The sequence below is a fragment of the Rhipicephalus sanguineus genome, chromosome 11 (genome assembly GCF_013339695.2).
Source record: "Rhipicephalus sanguineus isolate Rsan-2018 chromosome 11, BIME_Rsan_1.4, whole genome shotgun sequence".
NCBI classification, from domain to species: Eukaryota; Metazoa; Arthropoda; class Arachnida; order Ixodida; family Ixodidae; genus Rhipicephalus; species Rhipicephalus sanguineus.
Genome location: NC_051186.1, coordinates 66,056,937 through 66,072,145, shown reverse-complemented (window position 1 = coordinate 66,072,145; position 15,209 = coordinate 66,056,937). Strand labels below are relative to the sequence as shown.

General features: G+C 47.4%; 3 protein-coding genes across 6 annotated transcripts in view; 1 reads left to right on the top strand and 2 right to left on the bottom strand.

Moving 5' to 3' along the window:
• The first annotated feature begins 827 nt into the window (after positions 1–827).
• On the top strand, positions 828–8,128 carry LOC119375092 (pleckstrin homology-like domain family A member 1). Its single transcript, XM_049411158.1, has 5 exons — positions 828–1,051; positions 1,123–1,234; positions 1,572–1,644; positions 1,848–2,146; positions 4,118–8,128. Exons 1-5 carry the CDS (start codon positions 828–830, stop codon positions 4,331–4,333), a joined length of 924 nt encoding a protein of 307 aa, XP_049267115.1. The 3' UTR covers positions 4,334–8,128.
• Positions 8,129–8,669: 541 nt separating this feature from the next.
• Positions 8,670–9,884, bottom strand: LOC119373972 (putative nuclease HARBI1). Its single transcript, XM_037644033.2, has 3 exons — positions 9,233–9,884; positions 8,983–9,124; positions 8,670–8,698 (listed from the first exon to the last, which is right to left on the bottom strand). The coding sequence occupies exons 1-3, from the start codon at positions 9,767–9,769 to the stop codon at positions 8,670–8,672; spliced, it is 708 nt and encodes a 235-aa protein (XP_037499961.1). The 5' UTR covers positions 9,770–9,884.
• A 2,293-nt stretch (positions 9,885–12,177) lies between these two features.
• LOC119373622 (uncharacterized) overlaps positions 12,178–15,209 on the bottom strand; it is a 96,499-nt gene continuing 93,467 nt past the window's right edge. For all 4 annotated transcript variants that reach the window (XR_007414346.1, XR_005179920.2, XM_037643672.2 and 1 more), the window contains one exon: positions 12,178–12,397. Coding sequence is in view for 2 of the 4 variants with exons in the window: in XM_037643672.2 (XP_037499600.1) it covers positions 12,261–12,397 (137 nt within the window). In the remaining 2 variants the exon portion in view is untranslated. The remainder of the gene's footprint in view (positions 12,398–15,209) is intronic.

Here is a 15,209-nt window from a genome sequence, read left to right as displayed (position 1 = left end):
TTTACAAATGGAACACATCAAAATGGTAGGTATTTAAATCAAAGAAAACACAAGTATCTCTATATTTTGAGTCGTAGCCGTATTTGCGCCATACGTGCAGCCAAGCCGTGTCGTTCAGCGCAAAGAAAATAGCTGCCGATGTCAAAGAAACAGCTGTGTGTGTGTGGTCGCCCGTAATACGTCGCAATTACTGCAAGGTGGGGATGGTTACTGTCGGCTAAGAAGAGTATTAGACTCTGCGATCTTTCCGGAAGCCGCGCAATCTGCTGAACCGAGGTGAGTAGAAACGTGTCGTGCCGTGGTGTGTGTTCTCGGCTGCATGCATCCGTCTGACGAGTTTCTTTTTTTTTATCTGTAGCGACGCAACGGAGAAGAAATCCGAATGACTGTGAAGCGCTACATAGTCAACAAGATGCGATTGAGAACTCACGAAGCAGCGAGTACCGTTTGTTGGGGCATCGCCACCGCAAAGCGTCACTTCATGAACGCGGTGCGCTGCATCGTGCATCGACAGTACTCCGTTGCTCAAGCTACCATGCCGATCCGCGAAAGCTGCTGCTGCTGCTTCGATTTCGAAGGTAAGTGTAGCGCAAGGAGGTTTTTTTTTAAACCTTAGTGTAGCGCATTTATTATTTTTGTTAGGTTAAAAATATAATACGGAAAAGAATGAGAGTGCGAAAATGAGAACGATTTTTGCAAGGTAGAACGATCAGCGTAGAGGAAGGTTTTGCCTCTTAAATTTTCTCTGCGGGATGGCTGATGTGGGAAGTCGGTTGGGAAAAAAAATGTCGGCGAAAGGACCGCGCGTTTCGACAGTTCAAAGGGACATGCTGATACAGTTCCTGGAGCAGCACCCGTACCTGGGGAGATCTTGCACGGAGGTCTCCCCGCGTATGACTGCTGCTCGAAAGAAGCAGCTGTGGCAAGAAATCGCCACGCTGCTGAATCAGCAGGGGCCCGCGGTTAAATCGCCACAACTATGGCGTAACCACTGGGCGAAGATGGTCTGCGGCGCGCGAAAGGAGCTCGCGAGATCGACAAGCGAGAGAAAGTGAGCTCTGTAATAATCTGCGCCTTCATTGTCGTTTCACGTTGTGGTTGTGTTTTCTTTTTATTTTGCAGCGCCACGGGTGGCGGCAGGGTTGGCGACGTTGACGGCCGCGTCTTAGATATCCTTGAGAGGACCGGCGCAGTGGTCACCACCCCGCCCGAGTATTACCCCGTTCCCGACGTGGTGCGTACCTCTTCTCTCGCTAATCATGTCCGTGCCAGTCAGACAGCGATAAAAGTGGGCATTGTGATTGCCGAAATTTGTTCCATTGCCACAGTCCATACTTTTAAATGCAGAATACTGTGACTTGTTATGAGAGCACAAGCATGGTAGTTTAACGTGCTTACGTGATCTTGAAAGATGAATCCTTTAGCGAGATTGTGAAGATGTTCATTGTTGTCATTTTTATGCATGAAGCTTGTGCGATGGTCGGCTATACATTCGAAACTAGCTTGCTTAAACGATGCTTGTTACACCCGATATGCAGCATGTGTCATCAACGTATTATGCTCAAATGCAGGAAACTGAGGTCGAGGTGGGAACCTCCCGTGCAGCTACTCGTGCAGTTCAACGGGGGCCGAGCGACGTTGACCGTAAGGCAACCTATGTGTTTGTGCTGTGAGAACTTATGTTCTAGATATTCATGCTTTCATGACAGGGAAGCATGTAGTCGTAATTATGTGTACGTGAAAATGAGGTTTCCAGGTTGAAGTTTTAGAATAGTAAAGTGGCATGTTTTCAGAGTGGTGTAACAGTAAATGAGTAATATTTCTTCTTGTTGTTTCACACACACCAGTGCAACCAGTACCCCTCCAGCCACAAGTGCCGCAGCCCGGACCATCGCAGCCGCAGCCCGGACCTTCGCAGCCGCAGCTCGGACCTTCGCAGCCGCAGCCCGGACCTTCGCAGCCGCAGCCTGGACCTTCGCAGCCGCAGCCCGGACCACAGCCTCAACCTCGCCGAAGACAGCCCAGGCAGCTGGAGGAAGCTGTGTGCCGGGCTACGGCTGAGTACGTGCGGCAGGGCCAGTGTGCTGATGCGAGGGCCCTGGCAGACCGCAAGTTCCACCACAAGATGTTGGAGCAAAACCGGCGTGTACGTATAACTACAGCCATGCACATTCACGGCATAACAAGAGTAGCACAAGTTGCCAATATCGCATCAATACTGCTCATCTTGTTCGCCAGCATGACACGGAGAAAGCAGCAGGCACGGCTTGCCTGTTAAAGCACGAGTGGCCAGCTAAAATTGGCCCATGGTAACACCGACATTTCCATTGGTGTTTGCAATTTTGTTGCTCAAGTGTGTAGTCACTTGTGCTAATAATTTCTCCGTGGCGACTGTACCTGTTTGCACGTGTAAGTGGTGTAGGTGAAATTGTAGTATAGAATGTATAAATTGGTAAACGACCTTAAAACCTACATTTAAAGAGGTCATGAATCACATCTCGGGCATGGTGAAACAAGGCATTCTACAAACATTCACTACTGTGAACACATCAGCCACATTTTGTAGTTGTATGAGGCACGCTGAGGATGCTAGCGGATCACGCTGTTGCCATTTTTTTCGGGCGCCCTTTTTTCGTCCAGAGGCAGGTACTCACTATGTTCAGTGGCGGGTGATTGTTATTCAACATAGAAGATATGGCATTTCCATTGGCCAGTAGCTGACTTGAATAGAGCGGTGTTTCAATCAGATGCGCTTCTTGGTGCAGTATGCCACCATGTGCCGGCGTTGCAGCATTGGAATCGCAGTGCAGGCACGTTTCTTGACATGCATTCAAGGTCATGTCACACGATGACGTAGCTTCTGCCCTTGTGCCATCCCTCCCTGTTAATTTCTAACACTCATCGGTATGAGACGAGGGAGAAAGCGCTTAAAGCGTGCGACAGATCGCTACTTGAAGCGCAAGACACAATAAACATCAGTGCTGAGGTCAATCAGTTATTACTTGAAAAGTGGTACAGTACTCCTCTAATGGTTTTATTACTTCTTGTACACCTTCGCGTGATGCAATTAGTCGTATTGCTTCGGCCCTTACTTGCCTAAATGAGGCTACACAAGCAGTTCAAGAAAAGAAGGGCAAATAGCATTCTTACCCATCTTTATGGAAAGAAGGCAGCACCTACAGATGCCTGAACGTGATGTTAAATGGATTAAGTTTCCTTATTGCTTGAACTTGGGATAATATTTTGGTGCATATGTAAAGCGCACACTACTGCCATATTTGGGAATGTCGTACGTGTTAGGTGAACCTGTTGTGCGCATGATCTATAGACTGTTGAAGATCATTCCATTATAGTGTTCTTGTCATTGTGCCGTTCTGCAGTGCTGTTTCACATCAGTGTGTAGCCATTCACTCGCTGGTCAAAACACTACTCTGTTGTTACATTGAAATGTGAGCACTTGAGAAATTGGACTGCACCTTAAACTGCGGCACCATGTATTGACATTGCATGCGTACACTTAGTTTTGGTAGTGCTCTGCACAATAACAAAACGTACTTGCATCCAAACACTGAGGCGCTGAGGAAGTCAATCATTATGTTTACAAGTGCTACCACCCGCCACGGAGGTCTAGTGGGTACATTGCTTCACTGCTTACCCGCAGGTCACGGGATCAAATGCCGGACGTGGTGGCCGCTTTTTCGATGGAGGCGAAAGAAAATGCTACAGGCCCATGTACCTAGACTTAGGAGCATGTTAAAGAACCCCAGATGGTTGAAGTTTGCGGAGTCCTCCACTAAGGCATCTCCCATAGTGATGTCATGGTTTTGGGACAAAAAACACTAACATTTGTTATTACGAGTGCCACCACTAAGCGGTGCACTTGCTTATTCATGTTCACGTCACCTATGTTTATGCTTGCAATCTGTGGGCCTAATGTGTTGACGTTGTGAAACAAACAAGCATAGATGGTCACAGCAATTGTTATGCATGTTTGTTTGGTGCAATCAAAGTCAATAATAGTATGCACTGAAAATACTACTATTCAGGAACAATTCGATTATAATCTGAGGCCTTGGTACCATCTCCTTGTAAATACATGAATTGCTTTCTCAACCAGCATCACGAGGCCCAGATGGCCAGCCAAGAACGGCTGGAAAACCAGCTCTGCCGCCTGACGGAAGAGGTGGGCCGGCTGCGCCACGTTCAGCAGCAGCGCCTCGACCAAGAGCGCAGGGCGAACGAATGTACCCAGCGCCTGCTGCAGCAACTTTTGGAGGCCCTGGCCGGTGGGGCTGCACTAGTCACTCGCCCACCTCAGCCTCCTAGCGCCTAAATTTTTATGATATATACTGAGTATGTACAGTGCAATGAAACGAAGGCAAGAGAAACACGCAAACGACATAGACTGGCACTGACTTCCAACTGAATTATTGAAAAGCATGAAGCCCGCTTTTACGCATGTGCACATCTTATCAGCAACTGAAACGAGTCATGGGTGAGCATACATCTCTCTGTCACTTAGATACACGCTTGGCGTAATTACACACTTGATACCGGATTTCCTAATGTGGGCTGCCTCGAAGTGCATTTACACTTGTTGCAGTGATATGCAAGATGTCCGCCTGAATTGTTTTTTTACAAAAAAAATACTCTTGTGCTCTGATGTTGAAACGTAGCCCGCCGGCCCAATGTACTCTTTTCCACAGCGGAGTGGCATCTTGTATAGCACGTGAGGCACACAATCGGTGTAACCATGAGCATGCTTCTTCGTGCAGGATTTTTTCTATTCTTTGGTGAGCATAGGGCAAATCTGACCTAACTTACATGGCGCAGAAAACACCACTTTCACACCACATTGCAATCTTAAGAAGATCACCCAAAGGTACGACGTCAAAGTGGTGTTTTCTGCGCCTTGACTCGTTTCCCATGACTCGTCACCCATGACTCGTTTCAGTTGCTGATAAGATGTGCACATGCGTAAAAGCGGGCTTCATGCTTTTCAATAATTCAGTTGGAAGTCAGTGCCAGTCTATGTCGTTTGTGTGTTTCTCTTGCCTTCGTTTCATTGCGCTGTACATACTCAGTATATTCAACACATGTACCAACCATCAACGGATCCTTCTAGCATAAATTTTACGAAGGAATGAATTTTTGTCACTTTTTTTTTCTTGGCACACTTGCCCATCTACCACTGATGGTATGAAGCCCCAGTATCTGTAACATACAACAGTTCTTTATGTCACCATTTCATTAAGGCACAACTGCAACATTTTAGTACAGTAGACTCTCAATAAACGAAAATCTCTTAAATGAAACTGCTGCTTAAATGGAACAACTGCCTCTAACATGATTGGTTTTGTGCTTGAATTCTGCACCCCTTTTCATCTCTCAGTAAACGAAACTCCTGTTAAATGAAACATATTTTCCTGGTCCCTTCAGCTTTCGTTTAACAGGAGTCTACTGTAATGCCCAGCAGGAGTGTCCAAACTGCAATGCTGTACCACCAGCTGACAGTGGACGGCAAATTGAAAGGTGTCTCATTGTTCTAATTCTACATTACTCATGACGCCTCATGGCAAGTCTTTTGCATTTTAATCTTGTCTCACGAAATGGCAACATTGCTTTCTTCAGTGCAATGTCTTCATAGGCTAAATGTGTAAGAAGCGTTCACACAAAAAAAAAATCTTGTGACAAAAATTCCTTCCTTGTGTTCCTTCCCTGCATTCATCTAGTCTCATCTATGTAATGTGTTGAGGCAGGAAAGTGAGATTGTTTTTTATATTTTGTTCATTCTGTGTAGTTTGACGACTTCATAACTTGTCCCTTGCGTCACATTAACCCGGCGCATGGTGAATGCATGTTTTCTTTGTTTTCATTGTATGATTTTTTATTTTTTAATTGACACAATGTTATAGGAGTTGCACATGCCTTCTCTTTTACTGTGACGTGTATTTTTGGATACAGCAGGCTGTGATCCCTTTACTGTTTTTTTTATGTGGTTCACATTGAATGTAACCTTTATGTGCAATATTGCTCATTTATAAAAAATGTGCACTCACTGCTTACTTTTGCATGTGGAGGCGCAATCATTTCTGCCAGTAAACAATAGTTTCTATGCATTTAAATTCCAATTAAGGTGACTTCCAGATGAGCAACTTTCATGAAAATATGTACCTCGCTAGTGGCAATACACAATAGACTTAAGAAACATTGTTTCACGTTGTGCGATATCAACAAAGCATACCTTTGCACTTTGTCTTCGGGAGGGAAGTCATGGCAATGTGATATGCTGTATGCTTCCCTGCATTGCAGGAATGCGATGTTTCGAGTACTTTCACTGTTTCACGTAGGAGATACAGCCGTGACCACATACTGGTGGTAGGACACTGTTACGTAAAGTCAACTTAACAGTGTTTTTTTAATAGATTACGGTCAATTACTCATGTACTGTGATGCATGTAAACATTTGGACGTTTTTTTTTGTGTGCTCTTGTCATCAGCTGCATGAAAGGAACAACCAGTGAAACGTTATCTGCCATTAGTGGTACATTATTACAAGCAAACGCGGTTCATGGTATCGTGTTCACAGCTACTGTTCTTACAAGATGTACCATATTGTGTGACATCCAATGCAGTTTCCATACAGTAGTTACATTATTGTATAAACAGAATGTGTTGCTTGAATGAATTGTTCCGAGGAAAAAAAGGAATGCATATTTATGCAAGAAATAAAACATCAACATTGAGGGCTTTTATTTGCGCATATGATGCTGGCTTGCATTGTACAAACTGTGCAGACACATTACACAGCTCTTTTTACAAGTACGGACAGGTTGTGTGCATTCATCAACAGTGAAATATTTCCTTTTGTCACGCGATTAGGGTGCACGTACCGGGGTTCCTCGTTTGCAGGGTTTGTACGGGAAGTATTGGAAGCAGCACAAGCATCAAAACGAAATTTAATATCTGGACACACCCTGTGTGCATGCTATGACTGCTACTACACTTTGCATCTTGTACTTGTGCTGTAACTAGAAAATTCCAAGTTACTGAGTACCGTTATTCCAGTACAGGCACTTTACGTTCACGTTATGCTCATTGGTAATTTCACTTTTCTGCATATGACTGCACTTAAAGTGAGGCATGTTCTCTGGCATGGCAGATAATGAATTTCAACAGCATTTCTGCCTCTTGAACACTGTGCGATGGTTGTGTGGTCAACTGACATAGGAACTGGAAGTGGAGTGAACGACGACACTTCTAAAGGAGCGGAAGGTGTTGTGTGCGTTGCATTTTTGTGCGATCGGAGGCTTCAATGCTTCCATAGGGAGTGAAAAGACAAATAGGAATGGATGTCAATGAGCACTGCAAAACGACAGCATACAGCTATCTCAGGTGGGACAAAAGAAATGCAGAACATACCTACAGGCAGAACAAGTTGTTCGCCATCTCATTCACAGCAGCAAAAATTCTAACAGCTACGTCACAATCGCTCGAATGCCAAGACAAACGAGATACCTTTCATATGTAAAAAAACAACAACATGGTTGCATTTCAGTGGATATTACAGGGCAATGGCACATACTCGACAGCAGCAGCAGCATCATCAAAGGGGCTACATTTCGTTACTAAGCAATGAAAACTTTCGAATGTAAAAAAAAAGTAACATTGCAGTGCATGCTATGCAACACAATTCAGCCACATTGCTTCACCCATCACACAGTTGTGAAAAGAAGTCGCCAGACAAAATATTGGCGCGTAAAAAACAACACAGCTTTTATCCCACCCTCAGCAGCAAGCTTAACACATGAAATGTTGTATGGATATGACCACGCTCCAGTGCAGTGTATGTTCATACTCTTGTTTTACACTGGCTTTTCTGCAAGAATGCATATGTTCTCTTTTCATCCCAATTCTTGTACCATGCCTGAAAGAGGTCACACATCAACGCAGTAATAATATGTGTAAATCAATTATTTGACATCTCTTAAATACACACTACTCCAACTGCTGCATTACGCATCTACCAGCGATGCTGTTGGCGTCGCAACCGCCGGCGCACCCTCCTCAAGTACTCGTAGTGCTGCGCACGGGTGGTGCCAAAGCGCGCAATGACACCGTCCCGTACTGCGCGCCCTCTTAAATAATAGCTTCTTGTGGCCCTGTTTCGGGTCAAACCCTGTTGGATGGGGGACCCGTTAGAATCTTCGCTGCTGGTGCTGCTGCTGAAAAAAGTCTTCAATGCAGGGGCGTAGCCAGAAAGTTTTTTCGGGGGGGGGGGTTCAACCATACTTCATGTATGTTCGTGCGTGCGTTTGTATGTGTGCGTCTATATATACGCAAGCAAGATTGAAAAATTTCGGGGAAGGGGGTTTGAACCCCCCCAACCCCCCCCTTGGCTACGCCCCTGCTTCAATGCCTTCAAACTCATCAACCGGCTCAGTGGCACCCTCACCTAAGCATAGATTGTGAAGGGAAGCACATGCTGCAATAATGTCAGCAGCACGCTCTGGCTCGTGGTGGAGGGTGCGGTAACGCTGCAAGCACCGGAAGCGGGCTTTAAGCATGCCAATACACCGCTCCACAATGGAGCGCATGGTGATGTGCTCAGCGTTGAACCTGCCTTCGGCACTGTGCTCGGAAGGATCGCCAGAGACCGGGATGAGGAGCTACGGCTCCAATGGGTAGCCACTGTCACCTGCACAAAGACGGAAATAGTGTACTATACTACGTATACCCATGTAGCATAACGTTAGTAGTCAACATCAGAGGCCATAATGTTACATCACTGCTGCAACAATTGTCGAGACCCTTAGTGCAGTGCTCTATTCATTTGTTCTGATCACTTGGGCCACATCCTTCTAAAAAGAAGTCGCACAGTGATTGCACTACTACTTTTTTTTTAACCTTCGGGCAGGACCCAGGGGGGTCTCAAAATTTTTTAACACAACTTCTCCCGTGAGGAAAACGCTTTAATCTCACCAAGCAGGTATTCGCCTGGCTCTGCAATGCGTCCCGCCAGGAACCGTCGGCGCAGCCAGGTCGTCTGCCAGACGAACGAGTCATGGTCTGACCCCGGTCGCATAGGGTCGATGGCCAGGATCCGCATCGCCGCATCGCAGATCTGGGAAAGCGTGCGCGGCGAAAGCCCATTGTTAGCAAGCAAACACAACAAAAGATGCAGGCGCGGGCGCAGTAAAACGAAAGGCAAAGAAGTCGGAGGTTAACTCACGATCATAACGTTGAGGGCGTAGAAGTGCTTCCTGCACATGAACGAAGCCTTGCGGGGTCCCTTGGGCGCCTTGATGCCGATGAGGGTGCCGTCGATGCAGCCGATCACTCCCGGAATGGCGCCGAGCCGAAGGAAGCCTTCTTTCACGGCCGCCTTTTCTTCGGTCGTCGTCGGGAAGCGCACCCACCCATTTCGCGCGCCCACTTTCACTATAACTTGAGCGACGCGTTTGACGCATTCGCTCACAGTCGACTGCTCCATGTGAATCGTCGTCTCGCTCCCGACGGAACCTTGGAAGCTCCCGGTCGCAAAGAAGCGCAGCGCACACAACACCTTTTGTTCCACTGAGAGCCGCGTCGCTCGCACCCCTTCCAGTTCCTCGGCCAGTTGACCACACAACCATCGCACAGTTTCCTTCGAGAGTCGAAAATGCCGCCGAAATTCGTCATCCGTCATGTCAAACGCATCGTCGGGCTCGCGTTGTTGTCGCCGGCGTCGCATGAGCGCAACCGCCATTCCGATCAGCGGAGCCGCCATTTTCGATGCTTTTCCAAACGACCCGCTCTCTGGCGATGCTAAAAACTATGCCTTTTCTCTCTGCATAATGAGTGTGTAAACGTCATTTTGACGTCACGCTTTTTTATGGTTGTTTGATTGACAAATAACATGGCCTCCCTTCGACCAATCGGAGACGACTAATGGCGGCGAAAAGCACAGAAAAAAGAATAGAATCGTTCCGCGATAGCACCCCAGCTTCGTAAGCGACGCGGCTCCCGTTTAAGCGGCTCCCATACCCCTCTCTCCCTCTCCCATACCCCTCTCCCCTCCCACTTTCCACTCTTCCTCTGAAACGCGGGCTAGACATGCCGAAATTCTCTCCTGCGCAACGCCGCGGGGAGCTCAAGCGCATGCGCGTCCCCTCCCCTTCTCTCTCCTCTCCTACGCTGCCCCCTCTCGCCCACCTGTCGACCGCGTTCCCCGCTCGCCCTGTGAGAATTAACGGCCAGGCTAGATAGAACATGCGACGCGCGTAGCGTCCCTCTTCGCGTTCCACGACGCGAGGTCGGTAGCATGCCCAACGATCGCCAACGGAACGCGATCGTGCAAGTGCTCCGGCTTCGCATCGCCTCATGGTCCCCTTTAGCGGGAGATGGTGTAATTTTTCAGCATTGGCCCGCACTCCGGTTGTAGCTTGTATAGTCTGAGGCTACCTTCACTCTCCCGGATAGTGTAGATGTCTTCTTCGCGACACGGGTTCGGTTCTCAGCATTACAGCGGCTTCGCAAAAAACGACCAGCACCTCTACCAGATGTCATACTCATGGCAGGGTGAGGCAAGCAGAAATGAAGAAACACTTGATTAGGCGAACTTGTGCACAGAAAAAAAAGAAGTGACACACTCATTGCACCGAATACCCTCGAGCGCAATCATCTGTCGCTGGTAAATTGGTGGTAGTCGCAACACGTCGTTGTTTCCGGAAGAGTGATCGGAAATTCTAGCGTTATCGCCGGTGCTCATGTAAGGTCCCGGACAAACTTGGGTAGTCGCATTCTGCACGCAGTCTTACTAGAAAATCTTAAAGAATCACGAACATTTGCAATCAATGCGGCTTGGCCTGTGCCGAGCTGTGGTATCACCTTTAAACAGGGAAGCTGTTTAAGCTGTCGGCAACTAATGCTCCGTCTTACGAAACATCACAGGTGGGTGTGCGCCAAAGAAATTGGGCAAGCTGTACCACCGAGTACCGAAGGTGCGAGAGTTAAACGAAAACTCTTCTCGGCGAAGTGGAGCGCGTGAAACACGTGAATGAGGTATAGAAAGAAAGGGGAGAACTAAAGATATAAAAGGAACGAATGAGAACGTAATTGATGGAAAGAAAGGGAAAATGGAAATAAAGAGAACTAAAGGAAACGAAGACAAAAAGATAGAAATAAAGATACATATATAATAATGACATCTCGGGTTGAACGTCCCAAAACCACGATATGATTATGAGGGACGCCCTAGTGGAGGGCTCCCGAAATTTCGACCACCTGGGCATCTTTAACGTGCACCTAAATCTAAGTACTATCGGTGTCAAATGAAACCCGAACACCGGCAAGCCTTCGCAGTGGTATACAGTGCGCGCCGTCCAGTTATCACCATGGACAGGCGCGCATATGCGCAGTGCGGTCAAACCGGATGCGCGCGTCTGTCAATGATGATGACAGGACGGCGCGCACTATACCATGCGAAGGCTTGCCACTGTTCGGGTTTCATTTGACGCCGATTGTACACGGGCCTCAAACATTCCCGCCTCCATCGAAAATGCAGCAGCCACGGCCGGGATTCGATCCCGCGAACTTCGGGCCTGCCGTAGAGCGCCATAACCACTAGACCACCGTGGCGGGGCAAGGAGATAGTAAGAAACATACGTGAAAAAGAGATAGAAAAAAAAGAGAGCAAGACCGAAACAGAATGTAAAAGAGAAATTAAGACAACCAAAGACATGGAAAGAAGCAGATAGAAAGGGATAGAAAGGAAGAGAATGATACTGAAAGAGAGAGAAAGAAATAGAAAGAACTAGACAGGAGAAATACATAGAAACAACAGCGAGCAAGACAGAAAGAAGAAGAAAGAGAAAAAAGAGAAACATTGTAAGAGAGAGAAAGAAGCAGAGATGGAGAGGAAAAAAGGAAACAAAGAGAAATAGAGAGAAAGAGTGAGAAAGAGAAAGAAATCGTTGAGAGAGAACTCAAGTAATAAAAAGAAATATAGTGAAACATCCCAAAAAGTGGTACAAGAAACAGTGAAACCTTGACTACACCAGCTTTATCAAACTCTTGCTTTCGTGGCCGCACTTGCTGCAGCTTCCAATTCCTGCAGACTGTTGAAATTATTTCTACTTGAAATTTCTTGTCGGACTTTATTGTGCAGACTATGCAAAATACACGGGGGAAATCGTATTGTTCCCGCAGTATAATCATGTTTATTGCGCAGCACAAACATTGTATTATTAATGAGACCAGTGAACTGCGGATGTCCAATTTTACTGTGAACTCTTAGCACAGCTTTCCAAATACATTGCTTGAGGCTCCGGTACTTTAGAAAAACTTTTATATACGTCCAAACAATTGCCAACACTCTGAGTAGGATTCTCTCCACCCACAAGCAAGGAATACCACTCTGAAAGAAGTAAGAAGTCAGGTAAGACTAAAATGCGTTCATTGTTCAAAACATGCTAGATAAAAAATGAAGCGAATTGTGATAGTTTAAATTAGGAATATCAGTTGTGCTACCGCATAGATGATCACTGTCACCAATAAAATCACTAAGTAGTCAAATCACCTTTTTATCAGTGGAGATGTTTATGCCAGCCGTTGGTTATTGTGATGGTGAGGTTAGTCACGTCGCAAGGCGTGTGACGCGAGGAAGATGGAGACAGTGAGGAACACAAAAGGAAGTTATATTCAACGAGACACATACATTACAAGTACAGTAACTAGACGTCGTGCACGCGTTTGGCAAACACAACAAAAAGGAGTAGGCAGTCTCGCAAGTCTGTGCAGTAGCCCGGTGCCTTGAGGTGGAACCCGTTGCGTACTCGTGGTGCAGCCGTCCATTGGCTACACAGGTCAGCGTCCCGCTGCAGAAGGCATCGCCAGGCCTAGGCGTAGCCGCACACAGTCATCGAAGTCGGCTCGCTGGGCATGGTCAGCAGCTCCGCGGTCTCGAGGACGCTCGCCGTGCCTGAGATGTCCGCAGGAGGGCTCACCCAGAACTCGTGCCGGGTCACGCCGACACGCCGTGCCCCGAGGACGTCAGCGGCTCGAAGACAGGAACCCGGCTTTCTGAACCTCGCGCGTAGTTGCGGGTTCGCCCTGGGCTCTCTCGCTTCGTCTTGTCGGCTCGGCGCTCCAACAGCTCCGTTCTGCGCGAGGACGTTGGCCGCCGCACACCCGCGACAGTCTCAACGCAGGGACGCATCGAGCCTCGCTTCACAAGGCACTGGACGTCTTCGGAGACGATTGTGGGACTGCATATTTGTTTGTTTGTTTGGAACCGCGTACACGGGCCCGTATTGTTGTTCTTGTTGTCCTCTGTGTTTGTCGCTCAATATAACTGTCTTTTTTTTGCCACTCACTGTCTCCATCTTCCTCGCGTCACACGCCTTGCCACGTGACGAACCTAACCACCACATATCTGGCGTCCGCGAGACAGGACTGCTCTTATTCCATCTCAGAGCATCACATTGCATATGTGTGTGTGACGGTTGATGATGGAGGCAGATAAGCTGATTGCAATTGGAAAAGAACTGGGTTTGAGTGGCGCAGCACTAAAGGAATGAATAGACGAAGAACGCGCACGCGAAAGAGAGGCACGCGACGCTCGTCTGGCAGAACGAAATGCAGCGAAAGAAGCCGAGGCGGAGGCCATCTCTAGAATAAAGGCAGAAAAGGAAGTCCTCGAATTGAAGTTAAGGTTGCGTGAGTTAGGTGCGACAGCAGGTAGCACGACTACTGGGCAGCTTACCGAGGGTGTGCCCGTAGGCACCACGCAGAGCTACCAAAGTCCGCATAAGCTCATCCCAGCATTTAACAAAGGACGCGATGAGCTGGACGCGTATATACAACGATTTGAGCGCGTCGCTACGAGCCAAGACTGGCCACAAGAGAAATGGGCCCCATCACTAAGCCTTTGCTTGACCGGGGAGGCCTTAACTGTTGTAGGTAGGATGGCACCTGAGCGTGCCATGGACTACAAAACGTTGAAGAAAACCCTACTACAACGCTTGAGGTTCACAGACGAAGGTTATCGAACTAAGTTTCCATCACCGAGACTTGATAATGCAGAAACTGGCAGAGAGTTCGCCGGACGTCTATTGGGTTATATTGACCATTGGCAAGAAATGGCCAAGACGGACCGGACGTACGATGCTCTGCGAGACAAGATCGTCTCAGAACAGTTTCTCGTACAATTTCATGAGAAACTGGCAGTGTTTCTTAAAGAAAGGAATTGTCAAGGACTTGAAAAACTAGCAGAAGCTACGGACCATTACCTGGAAGCGCAAGGGTTAGTAAACCTTGGTAAAGGAAGAGACGACAACCCGAACATGCCGCCAGGTCAAACGAGACGAAAATGAAAGGCCACATTGCTTTCTTTGTGGTAAACGAGGTCATAAATCTGCCGATTGCTGGACCAACACAAAGAGTCCAAGCACAAAGCTACCGTTCTGTGCAAAGTGTCACTGCACTGAGCATCACACAGGTGACTGCCCCAAAAATGCCAGCACTATCGAGCAGGCCTCGTGCTCGTTACAGCACGTAGATTTGCCGCAAGCCATTAAATCAGAGTTAGGGGCTCTGCCCCTATTGCAAAAACCAGCGCCGTTCCAGTACCCCCAGCGTGATACCAGTACGTTTTCTGGCGCTGGACCACACTGGGAACACTGATATATGCTCGAATTCACTGGGAAAGAGCTGGGTCGCACTGGTAGAGCCACTGGCTTTGCCGCTGTGACGCTGGTGCTCACTGGGAAGCGCTGGAGACGCTGGAATTCTCACTGGCGTGCGCTGGCACATACTGGAGCCTGCACTGTTCTGCCAGTGCCACGCGCTGCTTTCAGTATCGTGCGCGGAAGAATGCTTTGGTATCGTTGAATATCGAATGTCTGATTCGATGGTACCGATAGATGCTATCCTAATGGGTCTCAAACATGTGTCACAAATTCTAGCTTGGCAGAGAAAGACGAGGAGATGCGCACTATTTTCATGATATACGTGATATGATATACATATATATGTAAAATCACGGTCACTTTTAATGTTTCCCTGTCGAATGTGAAGAAAAATATGTTAATAACCCAAAGGAGCCAACACTGATAGTTTTGCTTTCTGCCACGCTTTTTCTTATTCATGCAGTGCCAATAACGTCGTTAATTTTTGCGGAGCACGTAGCAGCAATGAATACACAATTTGTTCATGCCGATCATATATAT